This window comes from Brachyistius frenatus, unplaced genomic scaffold, assembly GCF_029030835.1.
Source record: "Brachyistius frenatus isolate BFR_SWC_R1_liver_20210118 unplaced genomic scaffold, ASM2903083v1 Contig_169, whole genome shotgun sequence".
Lineage (NCBI taxonomy): Eukaryota > Metazoa > Chordata > Actinopteri > Embiotocidae > Brachyistius > Brachyistius frenatus.
In genome coordinates, this window is record NW_027210768.1 from 482,555 (window position 1) to 507,702 (window position 25,148).

At 39.6% G+C, this 25,148-nt stretch overlaps 1 protein-coding gene across 1 annotated transcript; it reads right to left on the reverse strand.

Annotated features, from left to right (window-relative positions):
* Positions 1–651: 651 nt before the first annotated feature.
* Positions 652–24,259, reverse strand: enpp1 (ectonucleotide pyrophosphatase/phosphodiesterase 1). The gene is made up of 23 exons (XM_069717139.1): positions 23,818–24,259; positions 19,100–19,172; positions 15,332–15,395; positions 14,236–14,333; positions 14,065–14,144; positions 13,254–13,373; positions 12,332–12,441; positions 12,143–12,208; positions 11,978–12,050; positions 11,673–11,781; positions 10,456–10,587; positions 10,312–10,343; positions 10,053–10,180; positions 9,057–9,126; positions 8,222–8,309; positions 7,120–7,304; positions 6,138–6,177; positions 5,899–6,059; positions 4,331–4,466; positions 3,546–3,620; positions 2,246–2,378; positions 1,007–1,151; positions 652–844 (listed from the first exon to the last, which is right to left on the reverse strand). The coding sequence occupies exons 1-23, from the start codon at positions 23,950–23,952 to the stop codon at positions 692–694; spliced, it is 2,406 nt and encodes an 801-aa protein (XP_069573240.1). The 5' UTR covers positions 23,953–24,259; the 3' UTR covers positions 652–691.
* Positions 24,260–25,148: the final 889 nt, after the last annotated feature.

Genomic DNA, 25,148 nt, shown 5'->3' on the forward strand with positions numbered 1-25,148 from the left:
AGGGAGGCTTTTACATGTCTGTGTCCTGCCTCAAATTTACCTCATGATCCATCCAAGCATACAGCACACATACATGCACACAGGCACTCACTTTAAACTGAACAATTATATCAAAAATTTACAAAATACTAAAATCAACACTGGTGAAAAAACATTAAAATACAAAGACAACATTTGGCAGGAACAAAATGTATTCATGTTGGATGTTTTTCCAGCTGCTGCAGCCAGCTCTCCAGATGTTTGGCAAGATTCCCTCAACAAACAAAAATGTTTCCAGATCTTCAGATCTCAGCAGAGACGGTGTTTCCTGAAATGTCGCGGCCAATAAATTAATTGTTGGGATAAATAGTTCTTCCATTAATAAATGTTTTCTTTCCCGTCCGGAGAAATACTTTGGAGCCATTCAGCAGATATCATGGCTTTCTGGAGCCCCATTGATATGAATACCCTTTGATTGTCCTTGTACAATTCCCTTTAAAAACATGAAAATGAAAGAAATGCAGGGCTTTAACACTGGTAATGATCATCAAATTTGTTTTGTAATTAGACATACTGACAAAAAAATGGATGGAACATGTCGTTGGGATCAATTTGGTCTGAAAACAGGAAACTTTTCTGATTGCTGCGCCAGTTAAACCCACTGGGCTGCAGATCAATATGGCTTCCTTTGGGAATTAAAGCGCCTCTGATTTTAATCAGTCTGTAGAAATGTCTTGAGCTGTAGCGTCTCTCCCACCGATAACCTGTCATGGTAGAAGCTGAGTCCGGTCAGGATCTCGATGTCTCGGACTCGAGCAGTATGAAACTGCATCCAACCCTCCACCCACGTCAGGTCCGAGCCGTCCTGGTGAGAAAGAGAGAGGCAGAGGAGAAATGAGAGACAAAGAAAATGTATTAGTGGGTGATCTGTCGAACATTTCCACTGAATGATCTGTCAGCAGGTTTCCACAGACGCAGACAGTGATGGAAACTGATGTGTAGGAAGACCGTCGGTGGCGTTACTCACAGCACAGCTCTCTGTGTGGTCAGGTCTGTGGGGAAGGATGAAGGACTTGGCCTGTAGCGGACCCTCACAGTTAACAGGGCTGAAAGTCGAGTTCCCACAGCTGGTCAGGATAACAAAGAAATGGGATGGGATGGGAGCCTTGTTCCTGGAGAGATGAGAGTTGACAGTTTAACAAAATGCTGCATTTGAACTGTCTTGAAACAATTGAATACCTCATTTATAAAAGCTGAAGTGGAAATGTTCATAACTCCAGGTCTCATACTTATTACCTGGCAGTTATATCAAAGCCCCTAAAAAAACAACAAAAAAAACGCTTTCAAATCCCATTTCTTACCAATTCAAAGTAAAAAAAACAACAACAAAAAAAACACATCCTAAATTATGATTTAAGTTTAACACTTAAAAACTCCGTTAATCTGCTTCTTCAAGGCTTTGTGGATGTGATTTGATCAGCAGCTAAACAAACCACCAACAGTCATTTGATTTTGATCAAAATGCTGCTAAATCCTGATTGATGCATTGAAGTCTATGACATCACATTTTCCAACTGAGCCTGAAGTAAATAAAAAACAAAACACGGATCTCTAGTAAAATAACGACAACCTCGGCGTATATAGGAAATCATCACTTACAGAGAAAGCTGATAAGAAAAAAAATACATGTTCAGGGCCTTTAAAATAATTCAGGACAGTAAAATCTATCAGTGTATGGTGTTTAAAGGCTGCATATAAATACTTTAATTCAAACAAAATGGCACAGATGAGTTTATTTAATCATGCAAGTTTACAGGTTTTGAAAGATTATTGAACTCATGACACAATATCATCCGTTTGGTGTGTTGAATCTGGAGAGCTTTGTGTGGAAACCACGGAAACGAGACTATTGTACTCTATTCCCCGTGCTCACACTTTGAGTGTTGCATCACTTTCATGACAGCTTGAATTATAATTCATTGTTTTGGACAAAAGCAACTGCAAAATGCTTAAATGTAAATGTTTAAACAATAAAAGGTTTGGACTTTTGATTGAATACTTTGTGTGCACAACCTTCATTTCCTTAAAATTCATTGCAAAATGAAATGGAATAGCTAATGATTGCATTTCAAATCTTATTGATGTACTTTTACGATGCGAATATGTGCAGCTCTACTAAAGAACTTAAAAAATAAATATAAGTTAGTTGATTAACAAATAACATTTTAAGTTGACCAACAAAAGTAACCATTACATCTCATCTTACCCAACAATTTGTGCGAGTGCATCAACCGTTCCATCATAGTCTTCATCAAATATCGGCCCACTCAAGACGTTAAGTCCGTTCAGCTGCTGTGAATATTTTGGAAGCAGGACATCATGGAAATGGGTCCAAACATCTGTAAACATACACACAAAAGCGTTTAGTGCTCCAACAGCACATCACAATGGAGGACACCGTGGTCTATAAAAAGAAGCCAAACCCCAAATCATTACATTTTAAGAGTACTGCATGCAATGATAATGTTTATGAGTCCATGTGGCCTCCCATCATGCTTTTCATTAGTTCATGTGCAAACAGTGAGGAGCCACCAGGGGGCAGCACCTGCCACCGGATTATTATTTAGGCTTCCAACATGCAAAACTACAGTATTTTTGTCCAATGAGACAAATTTATGGTACTTTCCATTTATAGCATGGGAGGCCCCAGTGGAAAACCTGGAACACTCTTTCCTACGTGACACAATCAACAGGTTTCAACAAAAGCATGATTCTGTGCAACAATGAGAAACCACTGAATCATACTATCTGTGCTCATACTTTCACATCTAACAAGATTGATTTTGTAACGCTGCCTGGTGCAAGTTCAGACTAATTCTGGATGGAAGTTATGGCCGAGTTGAGCAAGACATTTTCAATAAGCAATACACCGTGAAAGTGTACTAATATTCACGAGGAACCCGAATCCATTCAAACGCAATGAAGGATTTAATGTTGAGTCCCATCTATTGCTTCTTTAGAGCACAATGTGGTGAATCAGCTCAGTCACATTAAAAACTAAACAGCCTGAAACTGAATCTTATTGTGAAGTAAACGGCCGCGTCTACAGCAGGATGGCAGGAGGATTAACTCTGGAAAAGTTCCTCTGAGTAAACCTTTAATTGTGTTTTACAGCAAGAGCTGAATTAAATTAAAGTCGAGTAGTCCCATATAATCACAGTGGTTAGATCTTTGAACTTCTTTTATATATATATTTAGGAACCAACTGGGGAAAAGTGTAGCCTGTCTTCAGAAATTTAGCCTTCAAAAGTATAATATTGAGCAATAAAAATGGCTCACAAGAACTGGCAAACCTGCTGTCTGACCTCAAGTAAAGATTCAGAGATCTCTTCAGTTCACCAGTTCATTAAAGTGTTTGATTAAAAAGCTCTTTTTCGGTTGGCAAACTAACCCTTTTGACGACTTTTGAATACATTATTGACATTGTGAATCACACAGTTCCCTTAGACGGGTTTGGGAGAAGCTAGAAAACCAGAAACCGAGAAATATTTGCCAAACTAACTCACCTTTAAATGCAGGGAACATTGGTGCCATGTTGCTGGTGATCAAAGAGTCTGACTCTGGACCACTGACATTAAGATCTATAGAGAAAATAAGAGGTGTTGAAAAACTGCACGTGATGGTGATTCAATAAAACTCATTACATGTTTTGACAGTCTGACATGTCTACTGTGAAACTAAGAAAAAAAAAAAAAAAAAAGACTTACTGGCTGAAAATAGAATTTACAAGTTGGTGGAGCTAAATGGAGGAGGAGGTCAATTAATTTAGGGGCACAACTCAGATACTTTTTATATTTATTAATCCACCATTAGCAGTGAATCACTTTGTCTCAGATCACGCCAAAACATATTCAATTAATATTCAAAGTATTAAAGTATATAAATCTACCAGATACACCGCTCTGAAGTCATTTAACTGCACAAATCACAATCTGGGACTTTCTACCAGAACCAGAGGAAGACAAAAGATCCAAGTTTATCCAACTTTCTCTGGTCACACTCGCAGCTGCTGGGGAGCTTTTACTTTTTCTTTTTTTTTCAGTCTGTCACTTCCTTTTTTTTTGCTGCTATCTGAAACCAGAATTTCATTAAAGAAAATGCAGTGAATCGGCAGCGTCTCAATCGGGGGGGATGGGACGCTCTTCTCTCCTGCAGCCCTGCAGCACGGGTGCATTTCTACATGAGAATGTGGCCATGAAACACGTCAACTTGAATTCAACACCCGGCTGGGGGACGACGAGCTGTGAAACCCCGACGCCGCACACGAGCACTGTCACGAACACACACTCACTGGCGGGATGCAGCAGGCCGTAGGACAGAGCCACATCGTCTCTGTAGCGCCGACACAGCTGGCTGGAGGCCGGTGGGATGCGTACGTCAGCACGAACACACGCCTCCGACTCTGGGCTCAGGGGTCGCACTCTGGTCTGAGAGAGAGGATCAGTCAGGGGCGGACAGTCAGGAGTGGGAGTCCAGGCCTGTACTCAAGAGTTGTGCAAGATCACTTGGCTTGGTTTTGCTTCGCCTGTGTATGTGGGTCAGCGAGGGCCTTGCACCGTTTCTGTTTGTAGAGCTCTCTAAAAACAATAACCTCTTCACACACACCCTGTCACAGAAGAAAAATGGCTCATTTTTCTGCCGTTGCACTCTTAGTTACACTCTAGACTGTGTAATTAGTAACAATTATACAGAACATTTGTGTAAAGTCACAGAATACCGTTTCAAATAGGGAGGAGAAGTGAAGCTGAAACTTCTGGGCTGTTTCAGAAATAAAAAAAATCTCTGCTGACTATTTTAAGAATGCTGGTAAGAAGAACTTTGGCATTGAAACAGTATCTGTATTCAGTATTCTCAATAATGTCCAATGTGTAGATAAGGATGGTATTACAAATTCTGATATGGTTGTTTATTCATTGTACCAAGTTTAAGTGGACATTAAAAAAAAAAAACATTTCACATCAGCTCTAAAACTTCTTGGGTTAAATGTCTCGACAGAAGAGGAGAGATTGCATTAGGTTACAGAAGCTAATGCAAATGAAGCTCGTCTAAACATGAAATCATGAATTTGAGGTTTCCCTACAATTACTAATAAAATGGCTCTTTCCAGGGAATATCATGGAAAATATATCAAAAATACTTAAATTAAATATGGGTACATTAAAGTGTTTTTTTTCTGATTACAAGCAGAAAAATGCAGGATCAAACGATATGCATGTTTCAAACATACAGCATGTACAGGAAAAGCAACGCAGGCCTGTTTAGCTGCATGACCTCGTGCTTTTCATTGATTTTCTAGAAGGCACATTAGCTAAAATCCATGTTTATATGGAGATATTTGACTTGACTTTGGACAAGCCACGAAATTGAAGTTTGCCGTGGGTGGACAAGTGGGTTGAGCCTAATAATGCAACGTTATGCTGTGACACGGTAACAAACAAACAACTGATGCCATGACTCTTTCAAATAAAAATGCATACCAAGAATACAGCCTACAAAAGTACAGAGTCTATATTTTGCTTGTACTGTATTTGGATAAAGCTTGAATGAAAACAAATCTAAACCCTCACTTGCTCTGTCATTCAGACAGTACAACAGTGTAAACCCTCCCGGGAATGCATCACTCCGCCTGAGGTCATGATTTACACTGCAGCTCAACCACACATTGAGGAAGACAAGAAGTGTTTGAGCCAACACGAGCAGAGAAGATGAGTAACGGCTACTTAGAGAAGGGATTCGGATACTAGACAACCTCTTACAATCTGCTGCCAAACCGTAAACCACGGAAGAAATACAGACAGGACAACTCAAGTGAACAGGCTATGTTTAGACATAAAAGACCGCTCCAACCAGCGCACTCACCAGAGGCTGGACGGTGTACGACACCCAGAGGGGCATGAGGCGATCTTTGCTGTATCCGTTGACGTAGTCAGGCTGGTGCAGCACACAAAAGGCGGCGTCTGATTGGACGACTCGAGGGGTGCCGAAAGGTTGGTGGAGGCGATGCAAGCTGGCTTTAGCACCTAAAAGGAAAAATGTATATTGTCAGACTAAGATATCTACCAAAAACCTTCATGAACACTAAATAAAAGGACACTCACTTGAAATAATGGAGATGAGATTTTGGTTCATATTCTTCTCCTGAAAAGAAATTCACACATGTTGTTAGTTTGACTGCGTTACATAAATTAAAATTAACACACTTTCATTGTGCACACAGTAAACGGAGCTTCAATGTGACTGAACTGATGACAAGTGAAGTTTTGCACATTATTGTACAGAACTCATCAGATTCAGACTTTTTTCAATTTGAGGGTAGTGCAGCTGTACTCGCACCACTTTATTTACTTCACAATATTTGAATTAACTGTCGATCCCAACACATTTACTTCAAACAAACGCACACAGTTAAGAAAACATTAACTGTAACACCAAAAAAAATTGAACAAACCTAAAGGTGTACAGCCCCCATCTTTCTGAGGCTGGATGTTGGCCACAGCATTTCTTTGAGCTAACGGCTGATGTTATGATGCTAATATGTTCACCATGACGACAGCAACACACAGATGATTTTATTAGAGATACTGTTTACTAGGTTAGTTTAGACTCTTACCATGCTAACATCTGCTAATTAGCTGAGACGGATGGGAATGTCATTAGTTTTGAAGTATTATCTAATGCATAAGAAGAAAATAATGCACCATTTGCATTTCTGACTAGATGATGAGGGGTCACGTTTAGTCTTTACATTTCCTCCTGGGGACGACGGGGATATTTCTTTCACTTTTTCATGGCGCAACAGTTGTCAAGTGATACAAAAGGAAAGAAAAGGTTTGTGAACCATGAACATACAAAATTGTTTGTCCATACATCTAATAAAGGGTCAGACCAAGTTAAAATCAGAGGTTCTCCAAAGACATTATCAAACTTGCTCCGCGTCCCATGAATGTCTGTCCAAAGTTAAAAAAACAACCCAATCCATTCTATAGTTGTGAAGATATTCCACTCTGGACCAAAGTACTGAACTGACACGTTAAAAGGGCCTAAAGAAATATGTGACCTCACGAAGTTGTTAGCACATACTATTGCCGTGGTTTGGTTTCCACAAGTGCACTGCAGGTCGTCCGTGGGGACGGGGTCAGCGGCCTCACAGGGGGTGTCGTGGGAGAGCTGTGCTGGGTGAACTGGCTGGTGGACAGGGTTCTTCAGGAGGTGGTTCAGACTACCGTGGGTGCCGTTGTTTGGAGCAGGACGGATAGCAAGGAGATCTCGTGGAAAATGACAGAGGACAACATGTTAAATATGACAGAGGACAGTAAATGTGTCCAACTCTTTAACGTGCAGTACTAGTAACGTATTTATGTGCAGAGGTAGTTTTTTTTTGTTTTAATGGCAATGTCACACATTTTGATTTTGAACCTGCCAGTTCATCTGCTAACTCAGGGTAGTTTTTTCAGTGGTTGCCTTTTTTTTTTTTTTTTAAAAGCAAAGCATAAAATTGAAATTTAGTGTGTTGATGTATCTTTGACAACTGAGCAGCTGTTTTCAATCAAATAAGCGCTCAATAAAACTATAAAAGTTACAACTTTAAAAGTAAAGAAGCTGAGTTTTAGTTTAATAACAGTGATTGTGTACAGCCAGTAGTTGGCGTTAATCTTATGGACATGATTTTACAAACTCATTTGTGTACCAATGTTGGAAAACATTTTCTCAAAATTAATATTTGATTTTAAAGTATTTGAAACAACCAATAATCAGGACTAGTTAGACATTTAAGAAAGCACGTTTACTGTTCTCTAGCGAAATGATGAGATTGATATCATTCTCATGAGTGAACAGTAAACATGTAGCTGCGCCTGTTAGCTTAGCATAAAGACTGGAAGCGAGAAAATGGCTGAACTGACTCTGCTCAAAGGGCAACAAAATCTGCCAACAAACACCAGTAAAGTTCACTAATTCAAAAATTACATCTTGTTTAATCAATTCCCTATAAAAACTGAAGAGTAACACCATGATGTGGTTTAAAGGGGTTTATATACCGGACTATTTTTTGGTTGTACCTCTTGAAGTCTCGAGTTACATCGATCCTGTCATCTCAGCATGAAAATGCATAAGCATATTTCACAATGAAGTTACAGGAGCAGTGGAGGAGCATAGGGTACAGCGAGTACAAACAGTGACTCACCACACATGAGGTTATATATTTCGATGTTTTCAAAAGGGGGCACAACTGTCTTTTCTTTAAACGCAGGACCGTAACCAATGAAGATTGCCTGGAAAAACAAAATAACATAGACTTTCATTCCTTTATTTGGAGACTTTTAAAATAGAAACAAGAGTTTACATTGAACCAAAACAATGCCCACCAGTTTGTGAACTGGAATCTTTTATTTAAACTCTTTCTGTAAACTACAAGATGGCAAAAACTCAATACCATAATTGGGCAATATGTAAATATTTGAAATAAACAAAAGCACTAAAGTGACTTTATATAACTTTGAAAATATAACTTGCAGATTATTTTTCCAATAAAGACGGTCTGGTGGAATTCAGGGATATTTGGGGAGTAAACTGTCTATTTCAAGGCCACTTCTCTACTTTTCTCAGCTGTGCGTAGGCAGACTGAAAGACATTTGTAGAAAAGTTGACTTTTCTTGACTCACAGACCTTCTTTTTAGACAAGTCAGCCACCTTGTAAGCTAATTATACCAAGTCATAGTCCAGTGTAAACCTGTGTCTGGAGACATACACAGACATACTGTGATGACTAACATTAAGGTGGCTGACAGAAGCATATTTCCAATTGAAGCACTCAGTGCAAAGTTGAGTGTAGGAGGGAAGAAACGTCTCGCAACAAGTATAATTATTGTACTTCTACAGTTTTAGAGCTACTGAGTTTTGTGTCTTTCAAAGTACGTTCTTTAATGTCTACTTTGTATTTCACATCACAACTTTTGGTTTCCTATTGTGCTAAAAGTTTATTATCACTGACAAACACACACATTCTTCCTTCCTCTGACCTGCATGTTGGTGAAGACGTTATCTGAGCCGTGGAATCCACCAGTGCAATACTTGATATCCCAGCTGTTCCTGAGGACATAAAATAAAAACATTGATCTGGGGAAAGAATACAGGAAGAAATGACGATTTAAAGTCACTATGCCACCACTCCGATAGTTATTACCATGTGTTTTCATCTTATATTGAAGGAGCAATTCATCCTAATAACCAGCAAGTGACTTTACAGGGAAACTATATTGTTTGTTGTGTCTGTCAAGTCAAATAATTTAATTCTTCAGCCTGAAACAATTTTCCGTGATTACACGGTTGGTATCAGTAATTACTGCAAAGGCTTCAACTTCTGTGTGGTCAAAGAAAATTAGTTTTTTCTTATCAGATACCTCAATTTGTTTCCATGCTACTCTCTATTCTGTCACATAAGACTCGTCAACATCTCATCTAATTTGATTGTGAAACACTGCGTGAAGGCGAATTCCCACAGGAGTTATTCAGAGATGTTTGATCGGCATTTAAAAAAAAATACTTTTTTTGTTCTCCGTGTATAACCCTGCATCACAAAAGGACGGGGATCCGTCTGCAGCGACGTGCAGGTCTGCGTGACTCGTTGAGATTTTATGGATGTGCACACAGTTCCTCATCATCACTGTCCGTGTATGTCTGAAAAGATGTTTGCAATGGTTGACACCAGCTGGAGTTTGAGTGTAAGATGTCGTGTGATAAGTTCGGCCATCCGGCTCTACTTTTTCACGCTGCATATTGTGTCTCAAATGTCCAGTCTCAAACAGAAGCTCAAATGAGTTTGGATGACAGGTGAGTTAATAAATAACATGATTTAAGTTATTTGGAGGAAAGTTTTAATTTTATGTTGAAATATGCCTTTATTAGGTTTATTGCCGCTTCATTGTTGTTGTCCTCCAGCTTCTTTTGTTTTTAACACTGCAGAGTTTGATTAACTAATATTGAAATTAAAGAGAGTGGAGTGACTGGTCACTTACAGAGCTGCCTGCCAGCCCGACCTCATGTAGAGGTGACCCCTCTCTATGCGTACGTTGTGAGCGAAGTGCATCCTTTTTGGGAGATTTTCTTTGAGGTACGGCCTCATTGGCTGGTCATTGGTCCTGCACTTCAGAACAGACGAGGAGAATCAACACACACGAGAAGGAGAATGGGATTGTTTGACACGAAGCCAAGCAAGCAGATAATTTTTCATTGTTCTTATCAATACAAAGGTCACATTTGGAATATTTCGCATACCGACAGGTTCTTCACCAGGCCTGCATAGTCGACTGAGGAAAGAAACAGGACAATGTCAGCCACTCTAACTTCAAACAAACTGACACAGATTGATGTTGCAAAGCTTGGAGGAAGGGAAGTCGGGTTTGATGGACAGGATCTCACAGGAAAAGTAATTCTCTGGGAGGCGGGTTGGTCTGATGCGAGCAGCTGGGCCTTGAATGACATTAAATTCAGAGGTATGCGCTTGGTAAGTTGACACGTAGGATGCCCTTTCACATGAAGCTTCCTCCATGCCTGTTGAAAGAGAAAATATTAAACTGTCCTCCGAAGAGCATCAAACAATACAAATATACTCAAAAGAAGTCATAAAAAAACAAAAAACAGAGCAGATCGCAAGTGCATTTTTGTCCTCAACAGTCGCCGTCCTCTGCTAAGCTTAAATAAACCTTAAAACCTTCCACAATAATTAGATTGTTGAAGTTTATGAATGGTTACTGAGTGTTTCATAGTTTATCTCATAAAAATGTGCCTGACGATACAAGCACTTACTTTATCTCCACGGCTTCACAACCCTTACAACTTACAGCACAAGCAGCATACGATTAAAATTTATTGTGACATTTGTTGACAGTGTTTTGGGTGTGACAGTTGAAAGCCGATGGATCTTTCTTGTCCTTTATGAAAAGCTGCAGACTAGTAACTAGCACAGTACGTTGAAATTATTATCTTCTCTTGCAAGTAATGTCTTTGATGAGGATAGCTGGGCATCGCCCTGAAACAGATTTAGTCCAACACATTGATCTTTAATATTCGTAATTACAAGGCTAAACATATGGTCTCCAGATATCAAGAGTAACATCTTCTAAAAACAAAAAAGGAAAAAAAAAATAAAAAAAATCCTTCCGCTCAGAATAGTTTTTCCAACATACCAGATTCATTTTTCAGTCATTTCCTCTCTGGCACTGGCCTGTAGTTTTCCATGCAACAGGTGTTGTGACTGAACCAAGGCAAACATTTGAAGCTGACACTAAGCCTCGAAAGTCCCCCACACTAGCACATAGGCCCTAAAACGATGCTACGCCTTACTGCTGTGAAACCACAGATTTAAGAAAGATGCACCAAGTTTGTTTGTGAACTAACATAGCTTTATATAAAAAGCAAAGAAAAAGCATCAAGGTCAATTTCTTCTTCAGTAAACCTTTTAATGAATCGGTTTCATTTTGCCTTCTTAAAAACTGAACAATTTGCTGGTGTAGTTTAGATCATGTTTCATTGTTTTTACATTTATTTTAATTTCAATAAATCTGTAAATTCATGTTCTGCCCCTGCCTTCACGTATAAACTGTATCCTAACTCTGTCTAGACTGTATTTCACTCACCGTGGTCAGATATGATCATTATGTTGACACAGTGTTGCAGGTCTCTCATTGTCAGACCATCCATCAGCTTGCCCAGAATCTTGTCCACATATTCCAAAGCCTTACCAACCTGGAGACACAACAGCAGTTCAAGCTTAATTAAAAGTTAACATGATACTACGGCTGGAAAACAATGTTGCCAAAAACACTGTAAATTTGCACCTCATCAACAACTTGCTTCAGACAATACATAATCAGATACAATGAGCTAAATATCAAAATGTATCTCGTTTCCATTCAAAATGCAGTTTCAATGAGTAACTGACCGCGAAACTTCCTGGCCCATATCGATGTCCTGATGTGTCGGGTTCGTCCAGGTACAAAGTGTAAAAGTCAGGCCTAAAATCACAAACGCAGCAGTTAACATGTTGTTCAGAGTTTCTTAATGGAAACTCACAACCTAATCTTTGTAAATACAAAACGAAATACACCTTTTTTCTTGAGGTAAACTTAGCCACTCGAACAACGTCAACAGTCTGTCCTCAAATGTAATGGTCCTGTGTAAAAGAAAGGGTTAATGTTATTTATGAAGGCCTCAATAAACCACAGCAATATGTTATGAAATGTAAAATTCACAGGCATGAATTTAAAAGCATGTAACATAATGACGCTGCTCTTACTTATCATACTTCTTGTAGAAATTTGGGAACATGCCATTGATGGCTACATCAGAGCCTGGCCAGAAGAAAGTCCCTGCTTTGAGTTTCTGACGCATGGCAGTGACCCAGACCTGAGGAGGAGGAGGAGGAAGAGGAGAGGAGGAGAGACTATCTAGTTCACGATTAATTCAGACAGACCAAGTAAACTAACAGATAACGCATTCATCTCAGTACATCACAGCAGCAGTATTTATTCCATTAGGATAAAAACGTAATCCCTCACAGCCCAGTCAAGTCTGATGGAAATCTAATGGCATGTTTTTATTGTAAATCCATACCTATTAGGCCAATTTGCAGGTAGATGTCTAATTTAGGCAGCAGGTTTATAAACATATTTTGGCACATGCACTTAGTTGTATTTGCTTGAACGTCATTATGAAAGAAGTCATTCCTGCACAGTGAATCACTTGATGGAGGATATCCATCTGTCCTTTCCTCCTGGAAAGTGGTACGCCTGCTGCCTGGTGTATTTTCAAGAGAAGCAGCTTGTCAAACCCTTGAGGAATGAGATTTAAGAGGCCTCCCATTTAAACGAAAACCACAAAGCGTATAAACAAGCCCAGCTCGCACAAGCTGTCATTTAGCACAAGCTAAATCCATAATTATATCAAGAAGCTCATTACGGAGCGAGCTGATCCTCAGTGATCAAACTTACTGTTTTGTTCATAGCAAGTAAATCACGGTGTGATCTGAGCACAAGGCCTCACATTTCTTACACAAGACAAGTGCCTTGTCTTGATTCCCGTCAGGGTTTCCACAACATCAGGTTGCTAACTTACGCAAGCCAGTGAACAATACTGTCTGATGTGCAGGAAGTATTACGAAAGTATACTTCAGAGCTGACATTTTGTGGCAAAAATCTTGTGATCGCACAGTCACTTACTGGTTCTCCTTGGTACCAATTTGAGATGAATTTCTCGTCAGTTTTCAAGCTGAAAAAAGCGTTACGGTCCACATCGTACATCTTGTTGTCCACAATCCCATGAGACTCGGGATAAAGACCCTGCAGGAACAGGGCAAAGAGTGGAGGCAAAATAAACACACAGTCAAGGGGAGCCGCTTTGATACGGAGGCTGTGAGGACTTAACGTGATTATCCTCTCTCCGATCTTTCTAACCTAAATATTACTGGTAACCGCAACGGTTCATTTTAATTGTGGGGGCTGCTTTAACCAACAGAGGTGGAATCCACTTTGTAAGGCCCTCAGTTCTTCTGCACTACTTATGCAGCACATGTAAACCATTAGCTCTCAACAGTGTGAGACCTTTCTACTGTCGTTAAGAAAGAAGAGTGAGAGACGAGAAGTGAAATTGCAAGGAAATGACCAGAAGTTCACTGTTGAGAAGAAACAATACAGCAGTGATAGAAAGCAACATTGACTCAAACACTGGGCTCCAGCTTCGGAGCGACTTTAACAGTTGAAGAGTCCCAAAGATGTAGAACATAAAAGCAAAGATTATAGAATATTAAAAGAATAAACACTAATTTGTCTGTCAGAGCTTTGCTTTTACTTATTTCCTCTCCAAATAATCCCCTCATGGCACCTAAGATTTATCTTGTGACCCTTTGGAGGAAACCTATGCATTGTAGCAACAACATCAACTATAAACATAAATATATTACAACCTGGGCAAGCCTTCTATTTGCATCCAATAAATCAACTTCTGGTCACATCACAGTGAGAAAAGACTTACAGTAACAATGCTGTAGTGGTTGGGGAAGGTCTTTGTGGGATAAACAGGCCTGATGTATGGTGCTGTTGTTCCGGCGTTTCCTGCACACAACACAAGACGGTTATGTTCAGTCACACCAGCATGCCCGGTAAACTTTGAAGAGCTGTGGAGTCAACAATGTTGGTGACTTACGCAACTTGTTGATGATGGGCATGTAGTTCTTGTGATCTTCCAGATACTTTGCCCGGAAACCGTCCAAGGACACCAGGATGAGAGGAGGTCTGGAGAAACTGGGCAAGAAAAGACACCTGATGAATGGAAGTCCTTTGAGAAGACCCCCAGGTGAGTTTGTGAGTTGGAAGGGAAATCATTACTCAGCAGGAGACGTGGATATCTTTGGCAACAGTGGCGTAGCGGTAGTGTTGTACAGTAGATTTGTGTAGAGGTAATACAAAGCAGCTCTTTGACTGAGACACCAAGAGGAGGAATTAAGTGAATTCACACACAGGAGAGGAAGAAGAGAAATGAATCAAATTCAAGGTACACGTTGGTCCTAAAACAATCTGCATATTTAAGAAATTAACATTTAGAAAATGTTTTCAATCAGCATTTTCCAAAAGAGTATAAAGACCAAACCACACATAACAATAAAAGAGTGGTTTACCAACAAAAACAATAAAATCAAACCAACAGAATGTGACTTTGATAAAAAAAAATAATAATAAAAAAAAAAATTATTATTATTATTTTTTTTTACAGACGACATTTATGTATTTGATTATATTTTTTTAAACCAAAAATATCTTCATCTGAAGCCACAGGTTTTCTTTTCCATAGTGTGATGAGTCTGTCTGGGGTTACTTCCTTACCAAAGCACAAACACTCACACGGGGCCACACTCTCACGCAAACACGCGCACAACTCTCCAACACATGCCTGATTACTCAGAGTCATTACCCAAGTTTCCATAGAGACAGTTACTTCCCCAATAAAATGAGAACATCGGAAAAAAAAGAAGTTGTGTTTGGGTTATTTACACACTTCTAAAAATGTGAAGATGAACCGACTGAACTGCCACACAACAATGTCTTTTATCTCAGGTTAACTGTGGGCGATGCAGCTGAATCGTTTCATTCTCTGCATCAAAATATGTTGATAGGTATCGTTCAAAGACGAGGAGAGAACCTGATGCAATCCAAACAAGGCCAGCTGAGATTTCAGTTATTATTTTTCTAACAAAACCACATCTGTTCTCACATTACACAGTAAAACAAGAGTATTTCATTACCCGCTTGGACACTGTAGCAGTTGGACATCTCCAGAGTTGTTCGCCAGCCAGAGATCCCCCTCCACTAGGAAAGAGGAGTGGTTTCAGAAAAAACAAGGCAGGTCTTTGAATGCGTACAGCGTATTTTTCTGAGCTAATGAGTCTGTAACACAATATATTTGTCAATAAACACAGGATAACTTGAAGTAAAAAAAACAAAAAAACAGACTTACTTTAGGAGATAAGGTGTTAAGAACTATGTTGAGAACCATTAAAAGCCACAAAACTTGGTTCCAATTCCTAAATATTCATATAACAATTAATATCGATGGCTAAATTATCAACAATCTATGGTAAGCATTCAGAGACATCCTTATTAAACAGTTTAACACTCAAAAAGTGGTGCAGGTTAATCAGAACGTTTCCATTAAATGGGATTGTTGATTCATTTGACAGCCATTTAACAGGATGTAAAAATAACAGTAAACCCATTGTCATCCATATTTATGAGATAACCAGAGAGTTAGACTGAAGGGCTCCTGTGCTTCGTTCCTTTCCAAAAAAAAATTGAGGCAAGAAAATAGCACAACTCTAAATAACAGCACATACAGACTCCATGAACAGAGAGAGGAGAAAAAAACAACTCAATCATCATTTTTTTATGGCAGACTTTGTGCTGGACAGAATGTGCTCACATTCAAATGAAACCATCTGGATATTGTTCTCATGGAAACAAAACAGGGAGAAACTTTTCCTTAAGAAGTTCAGTCATATAACAAGTGATCACCTGGTGTCATTTTTCTTTTGAGGTCATACATAGATTTGAAACATTTCATTTCCTTAATCTGAGACAATTTAAGTGAAATAGAAGGAACAACGGCATCCTAAAATTTGGTGAGGTTTTAAAATTTGCATTAATTGAGTTTTTGTCCAGATAGATGCAGCGCAATAAGCTGTAAGGACAACATTGACATACACTTTGTTAATGTAAACTTTTCAGCTAACAGTTGCTAGTCAACACACTTAGCAGAAAAGAAGCACTATTACAATTAGTTAGTTGTGTTTCTGGTCACTTGATGAATTCAAGTTCAGTATTCACTCTACTTTTAGCTGTGATTTTCCCTCCACCAACCACCAAGGTAAAAAGTAAGAGTGTATATACTGCAGTTAAGCGTCATTGTGGTTGTTGTCTGTTTTTTTTTTTATCGTTACATATTTATACTTTTCTTGTTTTCTCTTTTTGTTTTGCACACCGTGGGACTGTGAGAAACAATTTTTCGATCTACCTGTATGTCATATGGTGGATTAACATTAAAGTTGAAGTTGAATTTACACACATAAAAGTAAGTTGCTAAATGCTACTTTGTCTCCCATCTAGGTTTTTTCAGAGCATTATTACATAAAACTTCTACTTGCTGCAACTGTGAGTGAAGCAAACCAGTAAAGATGTGGGCGGTAAAACAAAACATAGCTGAAAGACGCTAAAATGGCCATAGCGCACGGGGGGGCTGCAGAGACATGTGATAATTCCCTGTGGGTTAGTCACCACGAGTGACAACTTCCACATAGTGATAGGACAGAAAAATATTGATGCAGCCTTCAGAAAAGAACAAAACAGAAACACAGGACAACATTGATTTTTTTTTTTTTTGGAGCAGGGTCGTTGAAAAATTTGTTCAAAATCCCACAACAGTGCACACAAGCAGACACAAAACCTGAAACAAACACAAACTAACTTACTCAAGGTGTCAGCGACCAGAAAGCTCTGCACCACCTCCTTCATATTTCAACCAACTGCTCTCCCAATACATCTGTTAAGCCTGCTGCTGACTGGACATATGACAGGGGGGAGCCTCAGCATGTTGGTGAGAAACCCCTGCTCACAGCCTCCAGAGGTCAGCACTGTGGTTAGGACCGAACACAGGGATGCTGTGCCTCGAGAGATATGTTGCTGTGGTCTGCAATCCACGGGAAAACCCGCTCTCAGCATTTTGCAGCACATACGGTCAGCCTCTTGACAAAAGTGGAGTCCTGGGTTATTTTTATTTCTTTTAATCTGTTTCCAAAGGCTTCACCAAGAAAACAGCATTATGAAAGATGTAGAAATTCCAACAAAACTGCATAGATGTGAGTAACTCCTAAATCAGAGTTTGGGTGGGTGAAAAGGCAAAAATCTTCACAAATAGCTTTCATGTTAACCGGGTAGGAAATCCAAGTCAAAGAGAAATGCCACAGCAGAGCGAGCACCCCGCCCAGGCTGGGGACGGCTACCCACAGTCACCACCGCTGCCCCTGAAATGGAACGGGCTGTTTTGGCAGGGTGGTTTGCAACAAAGAGCACACTGACTCTGCTGCCCACGTCTAACCAGAGGGAATCTATAGCTGCAGAAAACATTCCTGTCCCACTAGAAAGTCTGTTTACGACATGTTTTGCAACAGTGGTCCAAAAAAGCTCACTTGCACCGCTCACGATCCTGTCAACAAATCATATGCAGCCCCCCCCACCACCCCCGGGGGGGGGTGGTGGTTAACATTCACCTCAGTTTCTCTCTTTTGCTGGCCAGTTGGTAACTTGACCCCCCCCCCTCCTTACCACTCCTCTAAATACTCCCAGTTTCGAGTGTCTGTAGAATCTGCAGTGGGACGGTAGCCGGCTATACTCTGTCTGGTAATCCAAACAGCAGATTGTTTTAGACTCACAATGGCAGTAAACAGCCATGATTGTTATTTGGACAACTGAAAAACGTACCAAACAAGTCTTCACTGAATAACTGATCCAAATGTAACATGAGACAGTCGGTCTCACGCCGGTGCAGCCAAAGTCCACGATTTCCTGTTTATGGTCACTTAAACCAAGCTCAGACAGAAAAAGTATGAAATATGACTTATATTTACATGTGAGTGAAAGAAAACAAAGACACACATTTGGAAGTCTGCATATGAAGTGTCAACACAGAGTTACTGGGCTCTCTAAAAAAAGAAATAAGTTGGCACTGATTTATATGTGTATGTGAAGCACAAGGCTTTGTTTCCCTATTTTTCAATTTTCCAACACCAGCACCACCGATCCTGCAACTGAAAGCCCCTGTGTGTTTAATTTTTGGGAGATGTTTCTCCAAATAACTGATTATTTTCTCAGAGCATTAAACTAAAATTGAAAAGAAAAAAAAAAAACCTCTTCAGTAATGTATATCGTTTTGCCGTAAGGGTCTACAAGTAGTACTATGGATCGATTATAAGCAGTTTGCGGTTGTATTTGTATCCAGTGGACACATATAGAGGGTTAGATGCTAAGTCATGCTAATGGTTTCACCTTGTTCCACTGATCGACAGCTAGCAGCAGTAATAAGTCAGGAAAGGCACCAACAAAGGCATTCAGTACAAGTATTACACCTCAAAGATTTGCACAAGTGGTTTGGCTAGAGACAGTGATGTAAATATTACCGTGTTTACAAAAAAGTCCACAGGTACCTTTGATAGGTAAATTACAGTATTAGAGAGGTGACAGGAGGGAATAGAAGGATCTCACATGTTGGCACCTTCATAGTGAACACTTGATTGTTATCCAATTTCCCTTAAATCTCAATGGCAATCCGACTCTAATGGAAACCCATCATCCTCTGAACAAGCCACGTTTTCTCTCCTGGCTGCTAAATGTTGCGATGGATCTATAGAAGGTGTTGAAATACAATAAACCCAAACTGTAAATGAAGCAGAGAATAATAACATTTGTTTTAAAAATGTAAAACTGTGAAAGTGAACGTAGGTCAATTAAACAGTGAACCTTACCGTTGTCATCTGGTTTTTTTCTCACAGACAACAACACAGCCAGGATGACCGCCAGGAAGCACAGCAGCAGAACCTAAAATCCAGATGGCAGAAGGGTTGTTGGAGTTAAAGAAGATAACTGTTCATTAATCACATGAAGCCGTCACAGAGAACTGAAAGTGTTTATTTTAAATTCCAGGCTCTCGTGATAATTCAAGCCACGATGTTCTTGTATAAGCACAATTAATGATAGTGTACCATATTGCCCGATAGCTGTTCTGAATCTCCAAACTTAATAAAAGTGAAAATGTTCTAAATATTTTGCATGAATTGTGGTGAAAATGGTTTTGGCAGAAGTGAACTCAAGTTAATTCTGTTGGCACTCCAGACACACACTAATGTCAGCTACATACCTCTGGAACCAAAATATAAATGAAATCTAACAGACTTGTGGCTCCTTGTGAGAAGCCACAAATCACCTCCTTCAGTAAATACAACACAACGCGTGCTGTAACTACAATTTCGCGCCCAAAGCTTTGGCTCTGGACACGGCAGCTTTGGTTGTTTGGTTCACCACTTTGGTTCTTTTCAGAGTGAAACATCTCAATAATTTACTATGGAATGAACTGCCATGAAATTCAGTGTAGATATTCGTGGTCCCCAGAGGATGAATCCTAATTACTTTGTTGATCTCCTTTGTTCTCCTCAAGCCCCGACATCGAGTTTGAAAATTTAAGTTTAGAGTCCACTTTTATACAAAAGATTGCAGATGATACAAAAAAAAAAAAAAAAAAAAAGATCCCCTCAGGTTCTGACACACTTTGTAACAGCAATTAACAAATGTAATGTTAATATGCTAAATTAAACCAGTGAACATCATGTTAGTACTACTATTGTAAACATGCTAGCAGCCTCACAGAGCTGCCAATGTGGCTGTAAACCTTTGGTCATGCCATTTTGTTTACCCAACTGTCATTCATTGTTTAGTTTTTCCTACAGCCTCATTCTTTTAGATTAGATCGAGGTCTTGCAGCGCTGTACAAAGGGAGGCCGTTGTATATTCATCTTTGCCTTTCCGTGTGAGTATAATCATTCCCATCTTCCCTCATACATCATCTCCAACTCTCTGCAACTGAAAAGTCAACGAAGAATGTACGCCTAGCTGCTGTTTTTATCAGATGCTCAGCTCATATCTGCCTGCGGACAGTAGCCCACGGGGGGGCGAGGGCTTAGTAATTAGATGGGCGTTTCAAGGAAATCTCCATCAGTATATTTAGAGATGAAAGTGTTCAGTTGTGTTGTCACTGCTGCTTACTTTGAAACCCCTACTACGCCCAAACCAGGCCTGCAGTAGTTATCATGGTCGGTTAGTCTGAAACTCCATTTAAAGTCTGTTTTAATAATCCTGTAAACTTCTGGCTTGTAAAAAGTACAAATGTGACGCCGTATCAGTTTATGTTAGATCCAACATGGCCACGAAGGTCCATGATTCATGCGAAAGATGTTTTCCTTTACATACATTTGACTGCCTTGTGACTCCTCTGCTGGAAGTGGAACTCTTCATGCTTATTCATCACATCCTTCTCATGACTCAGTGAAAGTTATAATTTAAGAGCGACTCTAAAGAAATATTCACCTTCTCTGCCAAAATATTTGTTGTTTTTTTTCTGTTATAGCTATTTGCTGCAATGAGGAATAAAATGTCCTAAAAGTCATAAATGATTCTTGCAGTTTGTGATACAGTAATATGAGGTTAACATTTTAAGTTCTTATCTTTTCTGCCATCAGCTTTCTTACCGATGTTGAAATACAACTGTTTTCAAGTATCCCTGTGTGCATCATTGTAGATTTACTCGTCTACGCTTTGCGTTTAAAACAAAAACTCAATATAAAGCTGAACGACACAAATCCAACACAAACTCCCCTCTGGGAGGATTTCATGCCATGTTGAGTTACATAGGAAACAAACTAAGCTGTAGGAGACAATTTTACTTGTTTTAATTACAAATATGAACCTCTGGCCTCAAAAACTGGACCCCCCTCCTCCCCCCATTATTTTGTGCTAGAAAGCTACAGTAGTTCACAGTTAGGTCCCAAAAGGAGGATTGTGGGAATAATCAACCACAAGTAATCCACTTAGTGTGATTCACAGACACAAGACTTGGAATTCCTAGACAGGTATGAAAATATGCTGCTGTGTGTGCACGCTGTCTGGGTATGTGCTCTTATTTTCCCCCAGCTATAGGTGAAGAGACAGAAAACCTGGATGAGCTCCTTGGGAAAGCCTTAAGACGTCGTCTTGTGGGTTGTGAAAGTAAACAGTCTGTCTGGTGGAAATCTGACTCTGAAACACTGCTTACGTCACGACAACCCCCATGTAGCTATTGTCGACATAAAAATGAAACGGTTGTTGGAAGCCCACTTTGAATTGGACGTCACAAAAAAGGCCACCAGCATTAAAACTGTCTTTCTACAGGGATCATTATTGTGAAAACATTTAATGATTATCCCTCATGTTAAAAACTGTCCCTCCTTTTTGTCTTTAGTCCCTAGGTGTTGCAATCACCCGTTATGCACAACCTTAAACAACAAATATAGGGTGGCTGATGGGGCGTAGCGTTGTCTAGACTTTGCCTCCTGAGTGTCTAATCAAAGCGAAGCAGACAACAGCAGGTCCCTGTGGGTTTTGCACACAAATAGTTTGAAGGTTGTGTATATTGTCAACTGTTTTCCAGTGTGCATAGTTTATTTTTCAGTGACAAGGCAGATGACGCACAGTCCATACATTGTTAATTCATAACGTGTGCTTTGGCCAAATAAACCAATGAGTTTCACTATTTCACTGTAAAAGCCATTTTTCTGATGCCAGCAACATAAAAACACTGTATAAATCATAATGACATTTTTCTATGCAAATCTTTCAATTATGGTTTTCATGTAATGTCCAAAATGTAATAGTGTAAAATGTTGATCGTGAATATAAAAAAAAAACACAAAAAAACAAGTGTCATATGCACAATACAATGGGAACTAAAACTCTGACCCCAATAACGCAGAGATGTTGCTCAGTCAAAAAAAAAAAAAAAAAAGATCTAGAAATTCTTGTGATGATTTATTTGCTTAAATCACTTTAATGAAAATGGCTGACATTTTGGAATTTGTGCTTTCTGTTGTTTTTTTTTGGTTGCTTTCTTATTGAGCGAAATATTTTGAGGGTATTTGTTGAAGTTGTTTTTTTTTGGTTGGTCAAAACAATACTGATGAAGATGTCATCTTTTTCTCCAATCTCCATTTTGTCCTTATTTTCTCCCATTTTATACGCCAAACGATTTCCCAATTAAATCAACAGCCTAATCAATAATGGATCCCTACATTCATAAATAAATAACAATGGAAACGCCTTGAACAACTGCCCGTGCCCCTCCCTGTAACCCTGCAAAAAGACAGAATAACAAAGCGTGAACTATTGGAATACAAAGTGGCTGTAAAAACCAACTCCGTTTTCTAAATGCAACAAACATTCGCCTGAAACTTTACCAGCCGTGTGGGCTTAAAGGTCCATCCTGCTTTACACTAGGAACTGTAGATCAGGTCCACCTGTAAAGACACTGCATCTCCATCTGTTTGCACTGGAGTGAAAACATTTTGTTTCCACGTTCACACTGGCACCTCTGACAGTCTCGTCCGCGTGACAGACAGCTGGATGAATGACGATGAGAGTAAACAGTGAAGAAGTGCAGACATGAGGCTGCGGGTTTTGATTCCTGACGATGAAATTTGCCTCAGGATAAAGTCACGTACAGCCACCAGGGCTGCTACGGACAATTATTCTCATGGTCGATTAATCTGCTCATTACTTTTACAATTCATATGTTAGTCAATGTCAACCTTCAAATGTCTTGTTTTGTTTGACTGAAAGTCCAAAACTGAACTTTACAACTATATCCGACAAAGAAAAGCTGCAAATCCTCTTTAAAAAGTCAAAATTTGCATTCTTTATTATTTTTTCTTGCAAAAAAAAAGTACACCTTTAATCAATTATCGAAATGGCTGTTGATCAATTAATTGACTAATCATTTCAGCATCGAAAAAGGGTTTTCCCTACCAATTCTAACACTTGGGAGCTGCACCCAAGTGTTTTTACCGAGCGCCTCACCCAAATAAACAGGAAAAAACAACAACAACATTGAATACTGACTATGGGAGCAGGAGAAAATTGCAGATCAAATCCACTCCCTAAAAGCCTTGTTTTAACAATGTTTTGTCATTTCTGTCTTTATGACACAATATGCATTTCTAAAATATTCTAAATGATAATAGTCCAAATTATATGTAAATGCACTGTTTTTAACTACACACCCAAACCCACTCCTCTCTGGGAACCACTGAGGACCTACAGTAACCTAAAGAAAAGCCTGTAAACAACACTGTAATGTAAGCATCTAACAGTTTAGAGACATTTTAAGGGTCATATTACACAGCCTGAGAAGACAGAAAAAATAGACATTTTATTTGGGAGACTGAACAAAGTCTCAAGATTTACAATGCAGAATTTTACAGGAAAAGTTGTCTTTGATTGTGCAGCAACACCCAGCTTGTTTCAATTAAAAAGTACTCTGACTGCGTGGAAGTAAAATGACACCATGTGACCTCCAAATGTTGCTTGTCTCAAGACAAAAAGGTGCTTTGCAGTTTGGACAGAGAGGGAATTGTGTAGGTTTCAGTGCTATTGAACGTACCCCAGTAATGATTTTACAGTAGTTACTCCTTCTCTTTCCCCGTTCATTGTTGCTCCTTTGACTCTCCAGCTCTGGTGTCCCAAATAAAGACGCCGCCTGTTCAGCCGATCGGTCCTCTCCTTTAGTTACTTCCATGCCGTTGAGCGCAAAAGCCTCCCGACAGGGTTTTCCAGGAGGAAGTGAGTGGCAGCCAGAGCTCGTCCCGGTGAGGAATATATGCTCCTGGTAGGATATGACCCTGTGCTCCGGTATGGCACCGCCTTTCTGACGTCTCCAAGTGTGCAAAGCAGCAGCATGTGTTTGGATGTGACCGAGTAGGAAGCTGATTAAAGAGCAACTCTGCTACTTTGGCACATGTTCCAGCGAAGTCTGCTCAACCGAAGAAATAAGACTTTTCCCTCTTTAAAAACGAACCGCAGTCTCACTTCAAGAAACACACTGACCCACTCCGGATGGTTTATTATTTTTTTTTTTTAAACATGCAGCAAAAGTGTTCATCACAACTAGATGTCAGCTGTAAGAACAGAGCCACTTTCAAACGGGTGTTAAGGAGCGCCAATAAATATTAATTGTAACATGAGCGCTGACGCCACCACGTGGTTGGACTGGAGTGGTGCACTGGCTCATACTGGTCCTATTAAAAACCCAAATTAGGTTAGGTTAGGTTAGGTTAGGTTAGGTTAGGTAGTTACTTTATTAATCCCCGAGGGGACTTTTTTTTTCGCTACAGCAGCAAACAGGAGCAATAAGATAATAATAGAATAATAGAAAAGCAATAAAATAGCAGTAAAATAGCAGCAAAAAATATAAAATGCACAGTATATACAGTATATACAGTACAGTATATATCTATATATATTATATACAAACAACCAAGAAACACAGTCAACAGTGTTATTGTTATGTGATGGATTTTGCCAGAGGTGAGTTATTGTACAGTCTCATTGCGGTCGGCAGGAATGATCTCCTGTATCAGGAATGATCTCCTGTATCAGGAATGATCTCCTGTATCTGGAATGATCTCCAGTATCAGGAATGATCTCCTGTATCAGGAATGATCTCCAGTATCTGGAATGATCTCCCGTATCAGGAATGATCTCCCGTATCAGGAATGATCTCCAGTATCTGGAATGATCTCCCGTATCAGGAATGATCTCCCGTATCAGGAATGATCTCCCGTATCTGGAATGATCTCCCGTATCAGGAATGATCTCCCGTATCAGGAATGATCTCCCGTATCAGGAATGATCTCCCGTATCTGGAATGATCTCCCGTATCAGGAATGATCTCCCGTATCTGGAATGATCTCCCGTATCTGGAATGATCTCCCG